Source organism: Muntiacus reevesi, chromosome X (assembly GCF_963930625.1).
Source record: "Muntiacus reevesi chromosome X, mMunRee1.1, whole genome shotgun sequence".
Lineage (NCBI taxonomy): Eukaryota > Metazoa > Chordata > Mammalia > Artiodactyla > Cervidae > Muntiacus > Muntiacus reevesi.
This window is the reverse complement of record NC_089271.1, coordinates 119,537,979-119,564,261: the sequence shown is the minus strand read 5'-3', so window position 1 is coordinate 119,564,261 and position 26,283 is coordinate 119,537,979. Positions and strand designations below refer to the sequence as shown.

The 26,283-nt window shown below is 36.6% G+C and overlaps 1 protein-coding gene across 1 annotated transcript in view; it reads left to right on the top strand.

The window, feature by feature from the left end:
- Positions 1-26,283, top strand: part of STK26 (serine/threonine kinase 26) — a 69,223-nt gene extending 42,940 nt beyond the window's left edge. The window contains exons 3-12 of the mRNA XM_065916175.1: positions 3,707-3,937; positions 14,154-14,210; positions 18,905-19,013; positions 19,100-19,257; positions 20,118-20,303; positions 21,408-21,556; positions 22,645-22,738; positions 23,135-23,197; positions 23,280-23,416; positions 24,497-26,283. Of these exons, the coding sequence (XP_065772247.1) occupies positions 3,707-3,937; positions 14,154-14,210; positions 18,905-19,013; positions 19,100-19,257; positions 20,118-20,303; positions 21,408-21,556; positions 22,645-22,738; positions 23,135-23,197; positions 23,280-23,416; positions 24,497-24,521 (1,209 nt within the window). The 3' untranslated portion in view covers positions 24,522-26,283. The remainder of the gene's footprint in view (positions 1-3,706; positions 3,938-14,153; positions 14,211-18,904; positions 19,014-19,099; positions 19,258-20,117; positions 20,304-21,407; positions 21,557-22,644; positions 22,739-23,134; positions 23,198-23,279; positions 23,417-24,496) is intronic.

Below are 26,283 nucleotides of genomic sequence, written 5' to 3'. Positions count from 1 at the left end.
AGATGTGTCTTTAACCCATCATTCCCCAGGGAGGATCCCTGAGACTGTGAAATCCCCCTCCTCTTGTGTGTCCCTTACTGTAGGCACTTGTCCTGGCCAGATTGCATTTCCTCCCTTCCCTACCCAACTCTGTGCATTCTTTGTTTGTAACTTTGGTTGTAGAAGAGCCATAAAGGTTCCAGATTGTTTTCAACAAGAGTTGTTTCACGTGTAGATGTCTTTCGATGTGTTCGTGGAAGAAGGTGAACTCAGCATCCTCATACTCTGCCATCTTGATCTCCCACCCATCTGCCCCTGACTTTCCATGAGAGACAAGATGATCATCCTCCATTTTTTTCCCTTTGGACTTTCTAAGAATATTTCCATAGTAAAAGGTTGTTGTTATCATTGTTGTTTTAGTGGTGATCATACCCTCTGTCTAAGACTTCAATTTGCAACAATGTATCTATAGCTGAAGAGTTCAAATCCAAGCAAAGGACAGGTGATGAAGGTCAGGGAATAACGAGAATGTCCTGAGGTGGATCTCTGAGGTTTTCATTTTCACAGACCCATTTTTGTGCAGGATGTATAAATCACCTACCATTAGTTGTGAGTAAATGTGACATGAATCTAGCCATTCATCCTTTTTGCTGTTGCAGAACTTAGAACTTCTTCCTGGGCTATGGCTTTGAGAAGGCAATGCAAACACAGATATTGCAATAAATTCATTTGCAGTAGAGATAGATTTAAACATTTTAATATTCTTAAAAGAATATTTGATTTGGGTTGAGAGGGAGCTGACTTGATTTTCTTAGAGGCTCTAAAGAAGAGTGAATGTGAATGATTGGGCAAACCAGCATCTTTATAAGGTGGTTTTAAAATTACATTGCTTGGAGTGTTTACCATTTATTTACTTGACTTTTGCCCTTGCCTGAAAAGCCGGAAAGAAATATGTCTTAATAAAGACTTAGGATACTTTGGTTTAAGAAGCTGGTGATGTGGTGAATGGGGAATTAGAACTTAGGTATTGTCTATTCCAGATTTAGGAAGTCAGGGAGGTGAGGGTATAACTAGTGAAAACTTGTTTTCAAGATTTCCTTCACTCTGAAAGTTGGGGTTTTGTATGAGAAAACCCCCAAACAGTAATATTTTAGTCCCCCAATGAAAGATTGGGAAATGCAAATGTTGTATAAATGTATAAATGATAGATCTTTCTCTTTTTCCAACTTTGTATTCCTTGATTTAAAATCTTAAATTACACTGATGAATTAGGATTCACTTCAGAGCATGTTTAAAATTCAAAATGTGACTTGATTTTTAAATCTTTGATTTACATACTTTCAGGAACCCATTTATTATAGAAAGCAAGAACAGCTGTGTTCTCCCTCGGGGTGACTGTTTCAGTCAAATCCTTTTAAAACATGAATTAGGAAGATTAGGATTTAATCTTTGTTTCTTCCAAGAACAAAAAAAAATCTCATTATGCAGTTAACATACCTTGTAGTCCAGAATGTGTTATCAGAAAATACATATTGTCTACTTTGTAACCAATGGTATATTTATAACTTTTAGAGTATTTTGTAGTTACATCAGAAAACCTGAAAGATTTGCTCTTTATATTTTTCCAAATTTGCTGAATTTAGGAAACTGTAAGGTGATGAACCTATCACTGAGCTATTTGGTGAGTATTTTTGCCACAAGCTACTAGAAAGAAAAGAAACATTACCAAAAGTAGGAAGAAGTAACTTGTGGGTTAGCTATTATGTGATAGTAATCACATTGTCTTGGTAAGAAATTAAGCACCAAGTTAATCAATAATGATGGTACTCAAGTTTTGTAGAAGGTATTATAACAAAATGTTGGCATTAAAGAAACATTTGCACTTTACAGAAGTCTAAACTATTTTTTAAAGCCCATATGGGCAGCTGAAGATGTATTTATCCCATGTGAATACTGGAGATGGGTGGAAATAACAAGTAGCTTGCCGTACCAAAGAGACTGTGGCATACATGGAAAGTTGTCTTTTAAAAATGGAAAAAGCCCAACCAAGGAGAATGGGGAAGCTTATAAACTAAGCAGGTCATGTGTAAACTGTCTTTTAGGCAGGTCAAAAAGAGAAAAATTGGTGAAATTCTTTAAAATCAGTCATATGTAAATCCATGGCTGATTCATGTCAATGTATGGCAAAAACCACTACAATATTGTAAAGTAATTAGCCTCCAACTAATAAAAATAAATGAAAAATAAATAAAATCAGTCATAAGTTTTTAAGTTATTAAAGAACGGGCAGTTTACTGGGTCTATTTGGTGATGATGGTACAATGAACTTGAGAGAAAAATAATGTTAATGATCTATTTGTCTAATAAAAAAGATATTAGGGGAATATGCTAATAACTCTATAATTTGCCTCCTGAAATTGATGATGACCAGGTTAAATTGTAATAAATGAACAGATAATCTATGTGCAATTAACAAATTAAACATAGACAAGTTAGAACTATATTACATTCTTCTATATTTTGAAGGAACTCAAAGTATTAAGTTTTAGATGTAGACTAATAAGGTAGTTAAGTATAAATTAGATTGACATGTATACACTGCTATTATATTTAAAATAAAATGCCATTCCATGAAAAAGTAAAATTACTTAGTAACATGCCCTTTGGTTTGGAAATAAGATTCGGAAATCCTTTTTTCTACTTGATCAGCAGTATATATTCAGCAATATGAATTTAAGGAAGGTTAAGGGTTATCCTGTGGGAGTCAAATTGGAAATAAAAATTGTGCACTATTAGATAAAGGATATTTCTGAGTCACGGAAGGACAGTGAGGTTATAAAATCTAAGTCTCCCCAATACATTTGTTAACCGAAAAAGTTATGCTTGATTCAGATTTTGCTGTAGCAAAGTATTGACTTATTCTGGAATTTTACTTTCAGCCATTGATGAGAGCATTAGATACAGATGAAAGTTGAAAGTGTTAGTTGCTCAGTCATATATCCTACTCTGTACAACCCCATGGACTATAGCCCACCAGGCTTCTCTGTCCATGGGATGTTCCAGGCAAGAATACTGAAGTAGGTAGCCATTCCCTTCTCCAGGGGATCTTCCCGACCCAGGAATTAAACCCAGACCTTCTGCATTGCAGGCAGATTCTTTACCATCTGAGCCACACATACAGATAGGATCCCAAATAAAGAAGAAGAAAAAAAAGACTTGTAGATTCTTGGGTCTTTTGTGTTCTGTGCTGTTTACAGAGTGGTTTTCAAGTACAGGTGCTGTGATTGGGTTGTCCAAGTCAGCGAGTTTAAAGGTAATATTTTGCTGGTGGAATGTAAGAATTTTAATGACGCACCTACCTACAGTACGTTAGGTATTCTCTCACTATCACTACCATTGCACTAATATGCAAATTGTGTATAGTAAGCTGCTTTATTCTAAAAAGTGTCTGGCCCCTTGGCATGCACCAGAGACATTTGCTGTATGAGATTGTTTCCGATAGCAGGATCAGCTAAGCCCATTTAATGTGGGTGATCCAATAGAATATGGACTAGCTGACCGTTTGGGTTACAGTTGTTCTAACAAAGCACATGTGGAGAGTCAAGGGAATATGTATGCTTTCTTTTAGATAAATGTGGTATTGTCTTATGTGATTTATTTTCCTTCATTTAAAACCTTGATACAAAATGTTTGTGTTCTTCCCTTTCTTCTCTCCCTGCCCCCTCAGAATAATATAGCCGATCCAGAAGAGCTCTTCACGAAATTAGAACGCATTGGAAAAGGCTCCTTTGGAGAAGTTTTCAAAGGAATTGATAACCGTACCCAGCAAGTGGTTGCTATTAAAATCATAGACCTCGAGGAAGCTGAAGATGAAATTGAAGACATTCAGCAAGAAATAACGGTTTTGAGTCAGTGTGACAGCTCATATGTAACGAAATACTATGGATCATATTTAAAGGTAATATGTGCACTGGATCATTTAGGTCATAAGGTACTTTCATTATGAGTATTTTTTTTTTAATTCTGTTTTTTGAAAGGCAATGTCTTAAATTAGAATTTGGCAGTCTTCAGGTAAATTCCAGCTCCATTTGTAGGGCCAAAATAGATTTAGATTTAGCAGCTGTATCCTGAATGCGTCCAGTACTCAGCTGCACCATTTTTCCACACCTGAACCTTTGGGTTGATGGAGGAGCAGAAAGGCAGCTGAGCCTTGACACATAACCTTTCACACATTATTCTCAATGGCCCAGTCTGTCTCAACCTCAGAAATGATGGCATATGTATTGTAAGTATGTCACTTGTTCCCTTGAGTTATAGTAGTTATTTACACATCTCTCCCTCCCTCTAGATTGTGAGCTTCTTGATGTCAGGGAGTTTAGTTCAACCTGTCATGGTTTTCACATCACATAGCACAGGGCATGGTGCATCTTAAGCACATGATAAATATTTGTTGAAATGTAATTAAATAGAAAAATATCTAACCACACCACCAAAAAAAGTTGGATTTTTAGTTTCCAGGATTATACAATTAACAGACACCTAAAGTTCCAGCAGATGGAGGTATTCCTGCATCACAGAAAACTCTTTGGTGGCTATAACCTAAAGAGTTCTTGGGTTCCAGAGTTAGAGTCAAGATTTGTGTCTATTGAAATATAAACAATAAATAATTAGAAAAATCTAGCTTAGATTAGAGTTTAAATTATTTTAAAATTTAAAAATGTATCCCCATATTGATATTTTTCAAAGGAAGGCAGTATTAGTTAAATCTTTGATTTTCAGGGCTTACAAGAGGGAATGGTTTTTTCTTGTTTATTTGCTTGTCTATCTCAAGGCCAGAAGGGTGTATTTGTTTATTTATTTTTCATTTATTTTTATTAGTTGGAGGCTGATTACTTTACAATATTGTAGTGGTTTTTGTCATACATTGACATGAATCAGCCATGGATTTACATGTGTTCCCCATCCTGATCCCCCCTCCCACCTCCCTCCCCATCCCATCCCTCTGGGTCATTCCAGTGCACCAGCCCCGAGCACTTGTCTCATGCATCCAGCGTGAACTGGCGCTCTGTTTCACAGTTGATAATAAACATGTTTCAATGCCATTCTCTCAGAAGCATGTGTTTATAACCCATTAGACTGTTGGCCTGCACAAAAGTTAATGCTAAAAAAAAAAGTTAATGCTGTTTTTTTATCCTTTTACGTTCTGCTGATCAAATATACCCTGGGATAAACTGTATTAGTTAATACTCATATAGATATTCATTATCAATTTCCCTGGCTTTTTATAGAGCCTAATTTTTTTTGTTTTTGGTCAAGCTGTGTGGCTTGCAGGATTGTACCCCAGCCCCTGTCAGTAGAAGTACAGAGTCCTAACCACTGAACTGCCAGGGAATTCCCAACAGAGGCTAATTTAGTCTAAGAGTATGTAAATTAGGTGACTGTGGAATTAACACATAGTAGAATGAATCATTAAATAGCAAGTCACTGTGTGTCACACTGTACTAGGTTATGGAGATGTAAAAGTGAACAGCTCCTGCCTTCAAGAGCTTACAATCCCATTTTGCACTACAATGGTATAGATTTTGTGATTGAATGCATACAAGGTACAAGGTACCATTTGCATAAATAAGCAAATGGTCACTTCTATCATTTTTTTCCCATTATGGTATGAAGGAAAGACTCACAGGAGGAAGTAATACTGCTAGTAACTCATATCCAATATACTTTGGAGTGTTAGCCATTACTCTGTTTTACTGTATACATAATTACTTGATTCTTTGTGGTGTACTTTGCTTTCACATTCTTTCCTTTTAAAAAACTTATTTAGCAGGTCAGATTGCTCTTTTCAGTATCCTATGGGTGGCCTTCAGTCTCAGTAGTTTTAGGTCCCCCTTCTAATTCCCGTGGTTGTAGGCAGCCCAGGAAATTTGGTGGTGGTGGTGGTGGTGTATGTGTGTGTGCACGCGTACGCTCATTCTGGTTTACTCTTTCTGGATTGAATCCTTATAATTTCAGATCCACTCTGGAGCGAATTTGAACACTTGCTATTTTTAGGCATCTGTACCAGATAAACTAATTTTGGTAACTGACTCAAAATATTAAGTAAGCCCTCTTTAAAATGTGTACTGACATGGTATTGACTTTTACTGGTTGCTTTTGCTGTGCTTACTCACTCGATTGTGTCTGACTGTTTCCCCATGGATTATAGCCCACCAGACTCCTCTGTCCATGGGATTTTCCAGGCAAGAATACTGGAGTGACTTGCCATGCCCTTCTCCAGGGGATCTTTCCAACCCAGAAATCGAACCTGGGTCTCCTGCATTGCAGGCGGATTTATTACAAGCTGAGCTACCAGGGAAGCCCTATTGGTTGCTTACAACCTTTATTTGTATTCAATACTCCCATGGAAAATGAATTGTAACAGAGTTACTCTGTTTGCATTATTTGTTCCTAATATTTCACATTTTAAAAAATTTCCCTCATGGTATACACATAGCAGTCATCCCCCAAATACTTAATCTTTTAACAAATATAATTGATAGTTTGTTTTCTCCAAATCTTGATTGCAGAATATTTTTAGGCCAGTTGAGGATACAGAACTCTTATCCAAGATGTCTTCTTAAAGAATTAAACTGCATTATTTTTATTTCTTTAACTGATCCTTAAAGTACATTATGAGAAAGACTACTTTGAAGAACATGTTACTTCATGATAAAATTGTAGAAATTCAAATGGCTGATATTGACTATTTGTATCTGGATTATTTGTACACACACATACACGTGTACTGTTTCAATATGGGCATACGTATATACGCAGAGAGAAAAAGAAATATAATTTTATAACTCTTTAATACTGTGTATTTAAATTACTTTCTTAAATCAACCCCTTGTTTATTTTCCATTTATATTAAAACATAGTGTGACTTTTCAAGCTTCCTTTTTTTAGCTAAAATCGTATCAAATATAACAGGGTTTGGCTTGGTGTAGTCAGTGTAACTCAAGGCTACATCCTCTAAGAACCATTGGAGAACTGCATCATCAATTGACTTCTGTTCTTGTTGTGGCCCATCCTTGCATTTCAGATAACATAGGGATTTTGTGAGTCAAGCTAATTGAGTAAAGTAGTATATTGAGCTCTTCTCAGGTTGTCCTAATACAGGATATAACCAGGACCTCACTGTAAGCTGGAGGAAAAGTTATTGCATTTGAGAGAAAATTATATGCTCTCTGAAACTGTATATAGTAAAGTAGTATATTGAGCTCTTCTCAGGTTGTCCTAATACAGGATATAACCAGGACCTCACTGTAAGCTGGAGGAAAAGTTATTGCATTTGAGAGAAAATTATATGCTCTCTGAAACTGTATATAGTTGTAGTGCTTTTCTTGAGACTTGCAAAAATGTACTGGGTATTCATTTTGACTGAGCTCACTGTATAACTTTGTTTTTAAAAACAAGAGTAAAAACCAGATAAACACATCAGTATGACCACAGTATTTTCCTTTAATTTTAGTTCAGTGCAGATTTTCTTGACAGACAAAGTTAGTCTTTATGAAGAGTGCTAAAATAAGCAAACCCTTCCCTTCTGATCTCATAATATTGGAAGAATCTTTTATAATCTTTAAATATTTTTCTAGTTCGATGTAAATCTTAAAATGAAGGTCACTCAGGCATTGAGTAAAATTTGAATCATGCCTTTATGTGCTGTCGAAAATTGCTTTTAGATTTCTGTTTATGTTGAGGATATATGCCCCCCTCCATATACCACAACTCCTGATATTTATTTTTTAAAAAAGAACTGAGTGATTGAAGTAAAACATTCCAGAATAGGATCTGTGCAACTTTCTCGTTATTTTTCCTGAGACTTTTGTGTGTGCTTATTTCCAATGTATGGTGAATGTTTCTAGAATATTTCTGGAATTTTCTAAATTAAGGTTTTTTGTGCAACTTGAAGGAAATTGAGAGGGAAATATTTCCTCCTTTTTCAGTGTTTTTTTTTTCACTCAAAATAAGAATTGCTTTAAATTTCCTATAATACACCTATAAGAAGCCTCATATTAGATTCAATGCAGCAGATATTTATTTATTGGGTACCTCCTCTGTGTCTTCCTTTCACTCTGCATGTTCACCCTCGTCCGTCTCGTCTACTTTATTCTGGAGGTTTTTAAATTCCTGTCTCTGGTTTCAGCCTCTCTCTTTAGCTCCAGATAGGTGGATCTTACTTCCCTCATATCTCCCACTTATCTGTGAGTAGGTTTATCAAGTACGCTAACCCCCAAACTGGGGAGTAGCATTTAAAATGGGTCTTGAATATGATTTTGATAGGGGTAGGGATATGAAAATGTAGTCAATCTGATTTCAGTATTGACCATCTCGTGATGTCCATGTGTAGAGTCTTGTCTTATGTCATTGGAGGAGGGTGTTTACTATGACCAGTGCGTTCTCTTGGCAAAACTCTATTAGCCTTTGCCCTGCTTCATTCTGTACTCCAAGGCCAAATTTGCCTGTTACTCCAGGTATTTCTTGACTTCCTACTTTTGCATTCCAGTCCCCTTTAATGAAAAGGACATCTTTTTTGGGTGTTAGTTCTAGAAGGTTTTGTAGGTCTTCAGAGAACCGTCCAACTTCTTCAGCATTACTGGTCGGGGCATAGACTTGAATTACTGTAATACTGAATGGTTTGCCTTGGAAATGAACAGAGATCATTCTGTTGCTTTTGAGATTGCATCCAAGCACTTCATTTTGGACTCTTTTTGTTGACTATGATGGCTACTCCATTTCTTCTAAGGGATTCTTGCCCACAGTAGTAGATGTAATGGTCATCTGAGTTAAATTCACCCATTCCAGTCCATTCTAGTTCACTGATTCCTAAAATGTTGACATTCACTCTTGCCATCTCTTGTTTGACCACTTCCAATTTGCCTTGATTCATGGACCTAACATTCCAGGTTCCTATGCAATATTGTTCTTTACAGAATCGGACTTTACTTCCATCACCAGTCACATCCAGAACTGGGCATTGTATTTGCTTTGGTTCCGTCTCTTCATTCTTTCTGGAGTTATCATTTCTCCACTGATCTCCAGTAGCATATTGGGCATCTACCGACCTGGGGAGTTCATCTTTCAGTATCCTATATTTTTGCAATTTCATACTGTTCATGGGGTTCTCAAGGCAAGAATACTGAAGTGATTTACCATTCCCATCTCACATGCTAGCAAAGTAATGCTCAAAATTCATGTGGACCATGAACTTCCAGATGTTCAAGCTGGTTTTAGAAAAGGCAGAGGAACCAGAGATCAAATTGTCAACATCTGTTGGATCATCAAAGAAGTGAGAGAGTTCCAGAAAAACATCTACTTCTGCTTTATTAACTATGCCAAAGCCTTTGACTGTGTGGATCACAACAAACTGGAAAATTCTTAAAGAGATGGGCATACCAGACCACTTGACCTGCTTCCTGAGAAATCTGTATGCAGGTCAAGAAGCAACACTTAGGACTGGACGTGAAACAATAGACTGGTTCCAAGCTGGGAAAGGAGTATGTCAAGACTGTATATTGTCACCCTGGTTATTTAACTTATATGCAGAGTACATCATGAGAAATACTGGGCTGGATGAAGCACAAGCTGGAATCAAGATTGCCAGGAGAAATATCAATAACCTCAGATATGCAAATGACAGCACACTTAATGGCAGAAAGCAAAGAACTAAAGAGCCTCTTAATGAAAGTGAAAGAGGAGAGTGAAAAAGTTGGCTTAAAACTCAACATTCAGAAAATTAAGAGCATGGCATCTGGTCCCATCACTTTATGGCAAATAGATCAGGAAACAATGGAAACAGTGACAAACTATTTCTTTGGGCTCCAAAGTCACTGCAGATGGTGATTACAGCCATGAAATTAAAAGATGCTTGCTGCTTGGAAGAAGTTATGACCAACCTAGACAGCATATTAGAAAGCAGAAACATTACTTTTCCAACAAAGGTCCATCTAGTTAAAGCTTTGGTTTTTCCAGTAGTCACATATGGATGTGAGAGTTGGACTATAAAGAAAGCTGAGTGCAGGAGAATTGATGCTTTTGAACTGTGGTGTTGGAGAAGACTCTTGAGATTCCCTTGGACAGCAAGGAGATCCCACAAATCTATCCTAAAGGGAATCAGTCCTGAATATTCATTGGAAGGACTGATGCTGAAGCTGAAACTCCAGTACTTTGGCCACCTGATGCAAAGAACTGATTCACTGGAAAAGACCCTGATGCTGGGACAGATTGAAAGCGGGAGGAGAAGGCAATGACAGAGGATGAGATGGTTGGATGGCATCACAGACTCAAAGGACATGAGTTTGAGTGGGCTCTGGGAGTTGGTGATGGCCAGGGAAGCCTGGCGTGCTGCAGTCCATGGGGTTGCAAAGAGTCGGACATGGCTAAGCAACTGAACTGAACTGAACTGAACTGGGATATGAGACTAGGGTATAGACAAGGCATTCTTGACTGGAAAAAAGTTACTCTCAAGTGGTAAAGTTCTGGCACGGTGATCTCTAGTATTCCTTGCAGTTCTATAAAATTTTACATTCTGTCTCTTTTTTTTTACTGTAGTAGAATATGCATCACAAAAGCTATCATTTTAACCCTTTTAAATGTACAGTCCTGTGGCATTTCATAAACTCAAGTGACTGTGCAGCCATCTCTACCATTCATCTCCAGAATGCTTTCACCTTCCTCAACCGATACTCTGTACCCGTTAATCTGTAACTCCCCATTCTCTCCTCAGCATAGTCCTTGGTAACCACCATTCTAATTTCTGTTTTTGGTTTCCCTACCCTAGACTCCTCAGATCAGTGGGCTCATACAACATTTGCCCAGTGGTGACTTGTTTATCTTACTTGCATATGCTGGTTTATGTGGTCAGTGTTATATTTGGCTATTTGCTTCATAGACCAACCTGCTTAGTTCAAAATATACTTGATCTATGTTCATGTATATGAACTTGATGTATGATCTGTTATCTTGAAAATACATATCATGGGTATTTTACATGTTCTTTTCTTTTAAATTTTTGTTTTTCTGTGAACAAATGAATCCCAAGGTCCACAGTAGCATTTCTGCCCCCTTTGGCCAAATGTCTGCTTTAGTGGCACACAGTGGGGTCAAAGGTCACATGGGATGATGGAGTTGATACTCCAGATACCAGTGATTTGTTAAAAGTAGACTCCAACTTCTCCCTGGTAAACAGTATAACTCTGAAGTACTTACTCTTTAGGTTTTCTGCATTTTGAAACAGAGAGCCATTTCCTGACCCCTAACTTACCACCCATGTTGATGCAGGGCTTTACCCTTACTCCTTCCAACCCATTGCTAAAACGTGTGGGCCGTTTTATAATTAGAAAAGTGGCATTTTCCCTGCAGGGTCTTCCTATGCTTAAATGTACCGGAGATATGGTTATCGTTTAGAGCCACTTGGCTCTTTTGGATTTGTAAACCAGTATGTAGATATCATCTTAGGCTTTTAAATTATTTAAGAATAGACCAAATATTTGCATTCTCAAACGCAAACGTTTTTTACCAGAAATCAAAGGTAATAGTTATAGTTCCCCAAAAGAATACAAACCCAGGATCTGGGAGTTTTGGTCGGGTTTGGTTTGTGATTGGTGTTTTCATTAAGACCCACTGTGGACAAGGAACGAGTAAGAGCCTGTGGATTAAGCATCTGTGAGTAGGCAGGAGCCCCGCCGGCGTGCCATTCCTGCCTGTGCCCAGTCGCACTTTGCTTCAGTTCCTCTGCCTGCCTCACAGCCGTCTGAATGTCCAGACATATAACCGTCCTCCAGCGACACTTGTCTGCAGAAGTGACGGTCAGAAGGAAGCACCCAGAAAACCTATCAGACAGCTCTGGTTCCCTGCCTGTTTCGGAAGAATCCTAGTTCCACCAAATAGCTCGCTTGCAAAGAGGAAGCATTTCAGACCTGGAAGTTGCTTAGTCATAACGTTAATGACATTTTTAAGCTTTCTATGAATACTTTTTAGTGACGAGCAGTCAGTTGCTAAGTTTCTGTTTTCAATTGGTACCCCCCCCAAAAAAAAGCCACACCTTGTTTTTAACTTGGAAAACAGGTGCTCTCATTCATGCAGAACTGCAAAACAGATAAACATGTTTTGTAAGATCTTTTAATTTTTCTTTGAAATGTCACATGCATGGAAAGCATTCTGAATTCTTGAGGTAGAATACAGTACTTATTAGAAACAAACTGTGGCAAAAGACAAGCTTCTCAGGCTGTATGGCATTGTGAGGAACAGTCCACAGTTCTCATGTTCTGAGTGTCTAATTTCTATACTGGAACTCTTCTGCCCTCTCACTGTTATGGGGATTTATTTTCTCTCGTTCCTACTATAGATGCCACTCTCTCTCCTAAGCTCAAGCTAGCTTGTTGTGACAGGAGAGAGCAGGTGTCAAGATGGGCAGAGGGCATTGTTCCTCTCTCTCGGACGTCCTACGTAGTGTCAGCACCTTAATTTAGTGGAACCTCCCCTCCCCAGTCCCTAACTCTTGACCACAGCCTATTCCCCCCACGACAGTGTCCCCTAAACACCCATCATCATTTTACTGGAGTCCATTCTCTGCCATCATAAAGCCCCAGCCTCACAGAGACATTTGGAAATTTTGAATGGAACTCCTCCTTCCCAAGGATTTGAGAGTTTCAGGACTACCAGCAATAGCTTGAGAATCTCTATCCTGCAGCTGGGACTGTAAAGGTGAGAAATGTGTTCCCGGAATCCCAACATGAGGCATGACACTGAATCCATTTTTCCCCTAGAAACGTTGTTATGGTATAAACAGTAGTTTCTCTGGTGTTCTTTCAGGTATACTCTGGATACCTTTGTGTTAAATTGTCTTTTGGAGGGGACTGCTCCAGGAAACAGGAGAAGGCAATGGCAAGCCACTCCAGTACTCTTGCCTAGAAAATCCCATGGACGGAGGAGCCTGGTGGGCTGCAGTCCATGGGGTCACTACGAGTCGGACACGACTGAGTGACTTCAATTTCCCGAAAAGGGAAATTTCATGCATTGGAGAAGGAAATGGCAACCCACTCCAGTGTTCTTGACTGGAGAATCCCAGGGACGGGGGAGCCTGGTGGGCTGCCGTCTGTGGGGTCACACAGAGTTGGACACGACTGAAGTGACTTTGCAGCAGCAGCGGCAGCTCCAGGAATCTAGGCATTATTTTTATGGCAAAATGCTTGCTTTCCAAATCCCAAACATGTTTCTTAAAAAAATGGACTTTTAGAATACAATCCATTCACAGCTTGGCTATTTGCCAGTATAATAAAACCAACCATTATGCTTCCAGTCAATTCTGTGGTCCTAAAAAAATTCAGAGAATACCACTCATGAAATGTATGGAAAGAGACAGATGTCTCCAGTATTTCAAACTGTAGCTGAAAGAAAATTTAATGTTTTCCAAATTTTGTCTGATACAGCTGAATAGTGTGTGTGTATACACCTGTTTTGTAATTCAAATATGTGTGTTCCCTCTATGAGCTCCATTTCCTCTCGTACAACTTACAGTGAAGTTAATTCTACCTGGATTAATCATCATGCTTTTCAAGCTACACATTCCCTTTCTCTTATCCATTTACCTTGGGGGAGAGGGGGCTACAGTGTTCTTACTAGTTTCTACATTTGTACAAAAAATGCCCATTAATCATGGCTGATAAAAGTTGTAAAGTAGATTAAAACAAAAACCAAAATAAGGTACAGTATCCAGTGTCCTCAAACTCTCAAATCACATGGGAAGCACTCAGAAGTCCCATTCAAAACTTCTACAAGTCTCCATTTACCTCCTCATTCATTTCCTTTCAGTATCATCATTCAAATAATAATTTAAAGCTATGGTTTTTTCCTAACTTTTGTTGAAGTTGCTAATAGTTCAACAATAAGCAACAATAATGTGTCATTTATAGTATTTAGCTATCATACATTCAATAGGTTTCAGGGAGAGTCAAGACTTAGGACTTGACTGTCATTTGTAATATTCTATGGAAAAATATATTGAGTTTCAAACAACTAATTTTAAACCTTTATTTTAGAACTAGTACATTAGTATGTCAGATTGAACATTTATGCTAGTATGTTATTTGTCTCAAGTTTATAATTATTAAATTATTTCATGGTTTTCACAGGGTTCAAAATTATGGATAATAATGGAATACCTGGGTGGCGGTTCAGCGCTGGATCTTGTAAGTATTTTTAAACAATTACACACACACACATCCATACTTTCACTTTTTTCTTTTAATTGGAGTGAGCATTGGCTTTTGGGCAAGCTAGGTGGTTGTTTTCGTTAACATGTTCACTCTATCTTCAGGACTGCTACTCTTAACATCAATTCAGCTGTATTGCAGGTTCTGCACATTGCTGGCATTCTTAAAGTATATAAGAAATGCAAACAGCTTAATAAAATTCCCCCCAAATGAGGAATGAGTGTGTGAGAGCTGCCATCAGTTTCATGTTTTACTTTACATGCTTATCCCTGAGAAAACTGAATGTTCTTAGATTTTTGAAGAGATATCATCCAGATAACTGTTTCTAAATGTGGTTCTTGGGTTTTGACCAAGAAGCCCTACAGACCCAGCTCTCTGCAGAGTTCTCTCTGCCTCTCTATAAGTGACTTGGAAATGTGATGGCATTTTTGTCAAAATGACTTGGAAATGCCACAGCCATTTTAGCAGGCCAGGCTGCTAAAATCCTGCAGTGTGAGGGAAAAGTTCTAATCAATGAAGATGTGTTTGTGCACAAAATGTTATTGAGAAACACTGGTTGTTTTCCCCCATGTGGTTTGATTCTATCAGTGTTGTCCCTCCCCCTTTAAATTTTTTATTAATATGACATTGTATTTAAAATGCAATGTGAATGACTAGAGACAACTTTGTGTAATAGAATGACTGCTGGACTGGCTTATGGGAGTTTGAGTTTCTAGGGCTGCTTCTGTTTATAACTAAGTCTGTGACTGTAAGCCAGACACATAAATTCCTTGGGCTTTGACGTCCTATAAAACAAAGAAGTTGCACAAAGTTTTCTTCCATCTTTAATATTATATGACTTTTATATAATATGCTCTGCCTTTGAAATTGGAGTCTGCTGTTTCTAAAAATAAAATGTTTTGATGATTAAGATCACCGAGTAATGTTTTAATTCTTATTTTTTTTTAAAGTAGAGATGAATTTTTCTGACTGAAAGTGATCAAATATTTTTTAAAGGCTTTAATATTGACTGCCAGTACCTCCAAGGTTTCAAATAATCCTACGAACAGAAATGACCATAAGCGATTTTTCTTTCCTTTAGACAGAACCATATTTAAACCATTCAAAAGAAATGGTAATTAAACTTGATGGAGAGCCTTATCTTCTAGGAATTCATCTCAGCTTAATCAGTTGCTGAGCTAGGCCATCCTTCTTTGTGTCTAATCTAATTCTTACATCCTAAAGCTCCATTTCATTTTTTTTTCTTTCTCGCTCCTGTCTAGTGAGAGAACATAACTGGTGTTTCTTTGGCTAATAGTCCTTCATGCATATGGAGTCAGGTCTCATTCTCACTATTAAATGATCTCAGCTCTATTTGTCTTGTCATGTAGTTTGATTAAACAATAGTTTATTCATTAGTTCCACAAGAAGCCTCACAATTGCTCTAGGAGCCTCCTCCTACTTTTTAAATATTAAGAGTCATTTCCAAATTTATCACAGTTACCTTAACTGGCCCCCCAAAATGTTTACCATGTCACTTCCCTGTTTTGTAGGCATTGGCAAGACAAGTGCACTGCTTTCATCAGGATCTCTGATAGTGACGGGAAGCATTGGACAATGGCCCAGCCCTAACTAATACAATCTGTATCCCCCAAGAGTAGTTGGGGCAGTTTTATGAAACCTCTGAATGAAATGATTGTGAGATCTTAATCTCATTCTAAGCTCTGCCTAAGTCAAAAAATAACAATTAGCATAAATTCAATGAACTTAAGATTTTCTTAGCTGTGTAGTGGCTAAAAATCAAGAGACTTAGATCCTATTCCCAGTTCTGCCATTGACTAACTGGCTCATATTGGGCAGACTATTTAACCTGTGCCTCAAATGTTCAAATAAGAAATTAGATGAGTAATCTCTCTAGTTTTCTTTTTCTAGCCTTAACACTAAATACTATTGTGATTTAATTATAAACCTCATTGGCTCGACTTGGAAGAGCAAATGATGAGAATGCACTATTCTTCATTTAGGAGAGTGCTATTGTTTGGAGGAATATAAGAAAGGATCAGGATTAGAGGAGGGCACTGCTACCAGGGACAATAGAAATTAAAAGGAATGCTGGGCAAAAAGTGTTCATCCCATTAAACTGGTGCCTGACTAGTGTAATGTGATTATGACCAGTAATTAAGTTCAACACTATATAGTATATGGACTTTCCCCCAACGCTTAGCTGGTAAAGAACCAGCCTGCCAATATAGAAGATACAAGAGATGCGGGTTCAATCCCTGAGTCAGGAAGATCCCCTGGTGAAGGAAACAGCAACCTACTCCAGTATTCTTGCCTGGAGAATCCCATGGACAGAGGAGTCTGGCAGGCTGCAGTCCATGGGGATGCAAAGAATAAGACACGCCTTAGCAACTGAAAACAACAATATATACCTCAAGATTCCCTCCCATTCTTAAAAAAAACTAGTTGTGTGTGAACAGACTTTGAGCATACTGTACGTTATTTTATTGAATTGATTATACCTCACTTGTTTCCAATAAAAATTGAAGTGACTTACAACAAAAACATATATAATAAGGTTAAGAGAATAAAACATGAGTACCAGGGGAAAAAGTTGGAAACAATATGCTAACCGTAAGAGAAAGCATAGCAAAACATGCTGCATTAGGGACTGGCTGGAAGTCAAAGGAGTGTGGGAGAACACCCCCAAGCCTGCAAATGTCCCTCTCTTGAGTATCCTCAGTTGACAACAAAGCAAATCATACAACGCCAGCACCCTGCCCTGGGGTAGACGTGTTAGCTATTAGAGACATGGTAACGTCTTCAGTCTTTGGAGAGAAGCTCCATTGTACACTCCAAGGACAGTGGACCAAGATCTTGGCATCATCTCTCCCAAGGCTGCATTGGAAATTTTTAAAAAGCAACCTCTATTCCATCTATTTACTTTCCTTCTCTTTCCAGTTCCCTTTTTTCTCCTTTTCTGATCATTATCATCATGGCTAAGGAAACATTATAACCACAAGGTTTGGGATAGTTTTCTGTCTGACATGAACAAGAAAAACCCAACTCTGCCACCACCCTACTCCCATTTCCCTGCCACGGAAATGCCCTTCCCATCCTCCTCCAGTACCCAGTTAAGTGAGAGTGCATTTAATTTTAAACTGGACCTAAGTATACCAGATAAGCTAATGTGTCTGCAGGACCACTTTCCCATTTGTTTTTACTTAAGTATATTTTTAAAATTCTATATTATTCAGACCACTTTTAGAAATCCTTCAGAATGATAGCTAGTACCTTTTATATGGACCTTGCCCAATTTTCTAAATGACTGAGAATATACCTCCTCTGGCCCTGTCAACATTATAATCAATGATACTAAAGTACTAGTCTTAAGTAGTATTACTTGACATTTAAGTTGTTTGATAGTACCTCAGAATTTCATTACCAGCAATCAATAAAATATTATGCCATTTTCACCTTTTAGATGACTTTAATCACTGGTGTTTAAATAGATACTTTGGGGTGGAAGTTGATACATTTGAAAGTAAATAGATAATGTTACCTAGGAAAGGCACCTACTGAACTATAAACATCCCTGAAGTATACTATATATCCAGAGCATAGTTAATATTAAATAGTGAGACCGAAGTATGGGTTCTATTTTAAGCTGTTAAATTTCAACATGAAAGTGCCCTTTATTCAGAATAAATATGGCATTCATGAAAGATGAAATACAGAAGGTGCCAAAGAGCTGTGAATCCCTCCCAGTGTGAGGCAGAGTGGGCAATATTTGATTTTCACCACCTCTTCCCTCCTTCCAGCAAACAGAACTCTACCTCAGCTCTGACTTTAGATTCCCACCCTTTCCTGTAATAATATTATACAGTCCACTGTTTGTGCTTTATGAGGTACCAGAATTTTAAAATAACCATTTATTTTAAAGAGAGATTTTCAGATATTCCATTACAAATTCTCCTGAAACTTAATCATTGCTTTCCTTGTATTGCAGTTGAAACCACTGGCTTTAGTACAGGGATGGGGGAAGAAAGGGAAATGTGTTCCGTTTATTTGAAAAACTGTATCCTTCCATGATTTGAATTTCTTTTTACAATGAAAGTTTGAATAGTTTAATTATTATATTCCTAGCTAAAACTTAAATCTGAGTCTCCAAAAAGGCTCTATGCTTTACAGTGTTTTTGAAATATGTAAATGTTAAGAACTGTGCTACAGCTGACCCATATGATCAAATTGGGTTGCTGCAGAAATCTTATGGACCATCTGATCTAAAAATCAGTTCAGTGTAAATATTTAATGTTTTAAACAGCAAATGCCAAAATTTAAGTAGTTGATATATTTTTCCTATCTGTCATTACTTAAGCATATTCCTTAGATCTTTAATGTAAATATTTAAGAACCTCAAGATTTGAAGCTAATATATAGTTATGTTATCTTTCAAGATTAAATCTAATCATTAAAATCTAATCATTGAAAGCCCTTTGACTTAACTCTTTTCACCCTTAAGAATTTTCTCATTGTTTAAATACTGGCTTAATAAATAGAACTGCTTCATTATATATAAGCAATATATATTTCAAAGATAATGCTATCTTTATTTCAAAGATAATGTTAAGTTTGAACTTCATTGTTCCAAACTTTTACATGTGTGTGTGTGTTTGTGTTTTCCCCCTAAGCTGCGAGCTGGTCCATTTGATGAGTTCCAGATCGCTACCATGCTAAAGGAAATTTTGAAAGGTCTGGACTACCTGCATTCTGAAAAGAAAATTCACCGAGACATAAAAGGTATACAGGAGTCTAATATGAACCTGGGAAAAACAGATGCATTCTGAGGAAGCTGAGGGTTTTGTTTGTTTCCTTTTCCCTCCTAGCTGCCAACGTCTTGCTCTCAGAGCAAGGAGATGTGAAACTCGCTGACTTTGGAGTGGCTGGCCAGCTGACGGATACACAAATTAAAAGAAATACCTTTGTGGGAACACCATTTTGGATGGCTCCTGAAGTTATCCAGCAGTCAGCTTATGACTCAAAAGTGAAGTGTTACCTATAAACTATTTTGTTTTTAATATTGTTTTGCATAGCATCCTATCCTATTTAATAAACTGCCATAATTCTTCTTCCTCTTAAAGAGTATTTCTAAAACTAGAGTCATGTCAAATTTTGCTGCTAAATCATAAGTTCCCTAGATGCTGGTAATACTGAATATTTGGATCTTTTCTTCCCTTCAATGACCTTCCATCCTACTTGGAATACAACCCAAAGTCCTTACTATCACATACATGGCTCTCTACTGTCTGGCCCTTGACTACCTCTTCCTCATCTCCTACCACTCTCCTCCATTTTCTACCCATTTCGGCCACAGTGGCCTCTTTACTGGTCCATAAAAACAGCAAATCCCCTCTGGCCTCAGGACCTTTGCACTTGCCTCTCCCTCTAACTGGAATAACTTTCCTCTCAATCAGGTCTCTGCTTAAACATTAGGGACACAGAATAGTCTTCCCTCGCCATCCCATATAAATTTGCAGCCCTTTTAACTTATCATTCATTTTTCCATTATCCTGATTTTGTATTTTCTTCACAGAACTTAATACCATCTGACATCTTATTGTTTACTCATTTATCTTTCTCTTCTACTAGAACATAAGCCTCTTGAGAGCAGGAATTTTTGTCTGGTTTAGTCACCATCCGAATTCTCAGTGCTTGGAAAGCAATGCCTGGCACAAAGTAGGGAATTTGATAATTTTCTAAAAAAATGAATTCTATCAAAAATTTATTAGCACCACATTTCTTGAGACATTTTAACATTGTATGACCATTAGACTCCACAAGTTATTTTGTGGCAGAATGTTAGAATGAAATTTCAAGGTAATTGTTCTTTCCTCCTTACCTTAGGCTGACATTTGGTCACTGGGAATTACTGCTATTGAACTAGCCAAGGGAGAGCCACCTAACTCCGACATGCATCCAATGAGAGTTCTGTTTCTTATTCCAAAAAACAATCCTCCAACTCTTGTCGGAGACTTTACGAAATCCTTTAAGGAGTTTATTGATGCTTGCCTGAACAAAGATCCATCATTTGTGAGTATATGTGCTATGACCGTTGTTTTCTGTGATCAGATATACATAGAGCCAATGTGGTTTGTTCAACAGTAAGGAATACAATGCCTGTGGAAACTGTCTACAGACCATCCAGGAACCTGACTGTCCCGTCGGTGTCATTAATTTTTTTCAGTTGTTGACAAGATCCGTAGTTCCTTCTCTCCTTCCTCTGCATCTTCTCTTTTTGCTATGTTCCCTAGCATCTTCCTCATTCTGTTGATCGTTTCCTATTTCAAGGGGAAATAAAGTTCATTTTCTAGGATGTCATTAAGAAAGTATAACTATGTACAATGATTTTTATTCAACTGTTTTCATTTTTCATGAAAAGTTGTTGGTGTTTCACGATTTTTTATTTAATGTTCAGAAATTCCAATATGAAGTTGTATACTTTTCTTGAAGTCTAGTGAGCTCCATTCATTGAGTTGGCAAATTTGATTACAGTTGTTTTTTTGTTTTTAAAATAAAGCTGCCTGATAACTGTGAGAAACTAGAAATATACAAGAACTATCTCAATTGGATGTAACTATTGTAGGTTGCTAATGAATATTAATTAATTATTAGGGAGGAAATATCCTCCACAACACACGGTATTTTTATTTAGATGCAATATGAATTAATGTGTGATGGAGAAGGAATTAATGTGGGGGTCATATGATGCGTGCAGATAATAAGAAAGTTATAGCCTTGCTAGTTTTCATCCTTTTTTTCCCCCAATTTACAGTAAATATAATAAAAGTATTTTAAAGCACAATTTTGTTTTAAAATTTTTACTTAATTATCCAAGTCCTGTCATGTGTTTCTCTGCTTTGAAGAAAGCCCTGCCTGCCTGTTTGCTGGTACCTAAGCCACCTTTTGCCCACTGAATTTTAGCAAATTGATACCAAAGTAGTGAATTTAATTTGGTTGCCTTGAGCCACTTCGGAAATAGAATTAGCTATTGTCCTATGGCATTTTAGTTATCTTCATATCTATAGACAAACTTTTATACCTTTCAGTTTAATAATTGATAATGATTTCATATCACTCTTTGCAATCATAAAAAACCTAGAAATATTGGTGCATCCTTCCTTTTTTGTTCCTTAGCGTCCTACAGCTAAAGAACTTCTGAAACATAAATTCATTGTAAAAAATTCAAAGAAGACTTCTTATCTGACTGAACTGATAGATCGATTTAAGAGATGGAAGGCAGAAGGACACAGCGATGATGAATCTGATTCTGACGGATCTGATTCGTACGTACCAATTGTTTACTTTTTATGTAGATAGCCCATTTCAGTATTTCATATCTTTTACTGTGAGCTGATATGCTTTCTCTCACATAAAATATAAACCTTATTCTAAAATGTGACTTTAGAAATTGTGAAAATCTTTTAAAATCGCGGTCTGTGAAGTACAATGAATTTGGAAACACGTTTTGTTTGTTTTTTTTTCCTCCTTAGAAGTGAATTTCTTTAGTTTTAAATGGTCTCAGTCTAACCCCTAGTGGATACTTGAGTATATTACAAAATTTTGGAACAAGATTGCATTTAAGGTGTTTTATTAGCTTGCCCAAAGTGATAAAGAGCAATGTCTTCTCATACTTTCCTGGGAACCTGCAGAACCCCTCTGGAAAACTAACATTTCTCACCTCCTGGCCATGTACCAAACTGTGATCAGACTGGTACATTGAAATATTCATTTATATCTGATTTGTACCCCCTAAAAAGTTGCATTATTCTTTAACTGCAGCATTTATACTAACATTTGTGCTTCTAACTCCTTAACTTAATTTAGACTACAGAGTCTGTAGGCTACACCTGAATTTACTCCTCTGCTAGTTGAACTGACACAAAGGCAACAACCAAATCTCTTCAGATAATATCTGCATGCATTTATGAGAAATTGTCCAACTTTTGAAGGGTCTAGAAAGTACCAGGGTAGTTGTCTTTGCTCTGTTCTAATGGTTGTTGGCCTTTGCTGCCCATTAGTCACTCATGGAGCCTTTAAAAATGTAAGTTAACTATACTCCAATATAAAATAAGATGGGAAAGAAAAAAACCACAAGCCACACTACAGGAGATCTTGAGCTAGTCAGTGGGAAGGGATTGGGCCAGGGCTTTATATACAGTAAGAGACCTTCACATGTGATTCTGATACACACTGAGAGCTGGGTACATTGCTACTCTTTGGCAGAAAGCAGTGTGTATTTGAAACTGAGATCAAATGATTTTTTTATACATTGGGACAATTATCCATTCAGAACCTGTCTGCACTGGTTTGGTATTTTCCCCAAGCTGTATCATTTGGGAACTTATAGAAATATCTTTGGCAATCTCTTTAGGGAGTCCACCAGCAGAGAAAATAATACTCATCCTGAATGGAGCTTTACCACTGTGCGAAAGAAGCCTGATCCTAAGAAACTGCAGAATGGGGCCGTATGTATACAGAGATGATCACTTCCTTTTGGTAGACTTTTTTGAACTTTAAAGTGAGACAGTGTGATGGCCAGAAATTGTTAGAATTTAATACCCCTAAATGCTTGCCTACCTCACTGTGGTCCACAGTATGTTTCATTTGCCATTCATTTCAAACTAATTAAGAAAAGGTCATAGAAGTCATTTAAGTGACCATTGGTATGTTTTAAAATAGAACTGTGCATATCAATTGTAATCCTAGAAGTTAGAGGCCTCTGGACAATGGATGGGAATGAGTGATGAGAAGAAAGTATGGAGACTTGCCTTATATTGGGTCTTTTTTGGGGAGGACTCCAATGAATGCACATGAGTGATTATTTTAATTTCATGTATATAATCTATAATATTTGTTCAAAGGAGCAAGATCTTGTACAAACCCTGAGCTGTTTGTCTATGATAATAACACCTGCATTTGCTGAAGTGAGTACAGATTCATCAGCTTTGGCTATCTATTTTAAGAAGTTTAGTAATTTTAAATGTTATAGCTATTGATCTTTCTCAGCTCAAACAGCAGGATGAGAATAATGCAAGCAGGAATCAGGCAATCGAAGAACTGGAGAAAAGTATTGCCGTGGCCGAAGCTGCCTGTCCTGGCATTACAGATAAAATGGTGAAGAAATTAATTGAAAAATTTCAAAAGTAAGCTTGAAATGTCATTTTTAAAAAACTATTTTGACATTTTCTGTTGGATGTTCATTTATGATGTGATAATATGATTACCTACTTATTTTGGTTATTCCTAACAAAGTCAATTCTTAGTAGTCATATAATTGAAAACTTTTGTTTGCTGCCCATCTGAAATGTTAGCTCTTGAAATTATCTGCACACATTACAAGGTAGTTTTCCACTGAATGAAATGGCCTGGTTGTTTTTCTCCTTTTTTTTTTTTTTTTTTAGTAGGAGTATAGACAAAAGGTGAGGGGGCATATTCTTATTTGGACCCTTGTAAATACCATTTAGGAATGCTTTCATTCTTGCCGCTCTTATCACAGTGCTATTCACAGTTTCAGTGCTATAGTTCATTAAGTTTAACCCCCATAGGAAAAGTTAAGGAAAGGATTTTAGGTAGAGAAACTAAAATGAAGATTCTGAAAAGTTCTTATGGTTGATTTCAGTTTCTATACTGTCTCTTGAACTGTTGCTTTAACTTTGTTCACACTCAGTCAAGTTCTTACATTTAATTGTTAAATTCCCTTTTAAAATGCATATACAAACACAACTTCTTAGCTCAAGCAAGTTATAAAGCAATACTAATCTTAGCCTTAATCCCATTATATGGCTTCTCGGTGTATCTTTATATTTCTTTGTATTTGTGATGCTGCTGGGATCAAGTTGGAACAAACTACACAGCTGTAAAACATACTCTCCTAGATTTTTTTAGCTGATAAAGCCTATTTATATTCATCAACTAAAACCCCTCTTAAAATCCCTTAGTTTTTCTTTAATTTATTTATTTATTTTAATTGGAGGCTAATTAAAATCCCTTAATTTTTAATGAAAACCTCCCTTCTCTTTTCCAATTTGCAAACAAATCAATTGGAAGTTGTAAAATCAGACACAGAAGGGATTTTTTTAAACTTCCTTATATTTTAGCATCTGTATGATGAGACCCAAAACAGTTTTGTCTGCTGAATCACTTCCTTCACTGGAGAGTTCATACAGATATAAGATAGACACATGCATACTTATATATCATTTAAGTTTTTCCTAATTTTATAGGTGTTCAACAGATGAATCCCCCTAAGAAACTTCTCGTTATTGGCTTCTATTTCATATGGACCCAGAGAAACCCACCAAAGCTACTTCAAGCTTAACAATGCTTAACTCATGAGCTCCATGTGCCTTTTGGATCTTTGCAACACTGAAGATGTGGAAGAAGCTATTCAACTATTTTGTGATGGTGTTTATCATTTTCTATTTTAAAGAGATTATTTTGTATGGAGTAACTTTTAATACTATAGTTTCACCTGTATTCTAGTAAATGTTGAGACAGTTTTGCTTTTAGGTATCATTATTAATTAAGTTACTAGGATGAATATTTTTCATGTTTTGATCTTTAGTTAACTGTACACTCATGAAACATACAGGTTGTTCAAAGTCATCGTAAATATTCAACTTTTATAATCATCAAGCTTCAAAAAGCTTTTTTTTTTTTAAACACAGCATATTCTAAAAATGACTATTGGTGGGGAAGCAGAAACAAGTCACACATTCTTAAAACAGAAGTTTTTGATAAGCTCTTAGAAATGAAACCTGGAAAAGTATTGATGTTTCTACGAAGTGGGTATGATATTCCAGGCAGCTCAATAATGATTACATTTGAGAGCCCTGCCTCTGTAGTGTTTAGAGGCAACATGTAGCAACAGAGGTACCTCTTGTGTGCAGTATTTCCTTTCTCTTATAGAAGAGATGGTTGATCCTTATTTAACATGGTTGGGAAGTTAAAGCAATACCAATTAGCCAAGGATGGATTTTTGGTAATACTGGAAGGATAAGGATTCATTTAAAAAATCAACTCAAATCGCATATTATATGAGTGAATTTGGGGAGCTTAAAAGAAGCTGATTATCATGTGATTATAAATACCTGGTCAATAGGTATGAATATAATTTACACCAGCATATTTTTGTCATGGTCTTACAATGTCCTATAAACTATTTATACATTTTTGTTCTTCATAATTATCCAATACATAAGCATCATTTGTTCATTTTTGATAGGGTATTTAAATAAGCATTTTCTAATTCATATGAAAATAATCATAGTACCGGATGATTTCTGTCCGTACAAAGGTAATTTAGATTGTACAGTTAATTTTCAGTTATATTTATGGTACTGTTACGTGGGTAATACCCTTTTCTTATAAGCCCAGTATATATATTATGCCTGCCTAAGTTCTGAAGTGGGGCTGTATTTCAGTAGTTGTAGAATTATTGATATTAATTAGTTTTGATAGTTTATGTTTTATTGTTTGAGTCTGCACAATTTGGGTTTTGCACAAAAGTCATTTTAATAAAGCTCAATAACTGCCAAATATTAGAAGATGTTCTTCAAGTGAAGAATAAGTTTTTAGTCAAAGTGGCCATTACCTCCTCCTCTTTTGTAATAATACAGACACTTGAATAAGTTGTTGTTGTGTCATATGCCAAGAAAATGTTTTCATTGGTGCCTATACTGTAATAATTACTTTTAACACATTGTATTTTGAAGTAATAGTTCAGTGAAAATTTTCACCTGCTAACTAACTGAAACTCAATCACAGTTTATAATTTGTAGAGGCCTGGTAATAATTTTGCAACTCATATCATGTATTAAATGAATATTTTTATAAAAGTAAAATCAACAAATTTTTAAATTGATTATTTGAAACTTTCAGCACAACTGCATTATGAATAGAAAATCGTATTGCTTATTCATTTTAGTTATTAGTCCTGTAAACTGTTTGTGGGTAAGCATACTTCAGTGTTTTAGAGGGATTTAAAAATAAATATTTAAATTTCATGGTC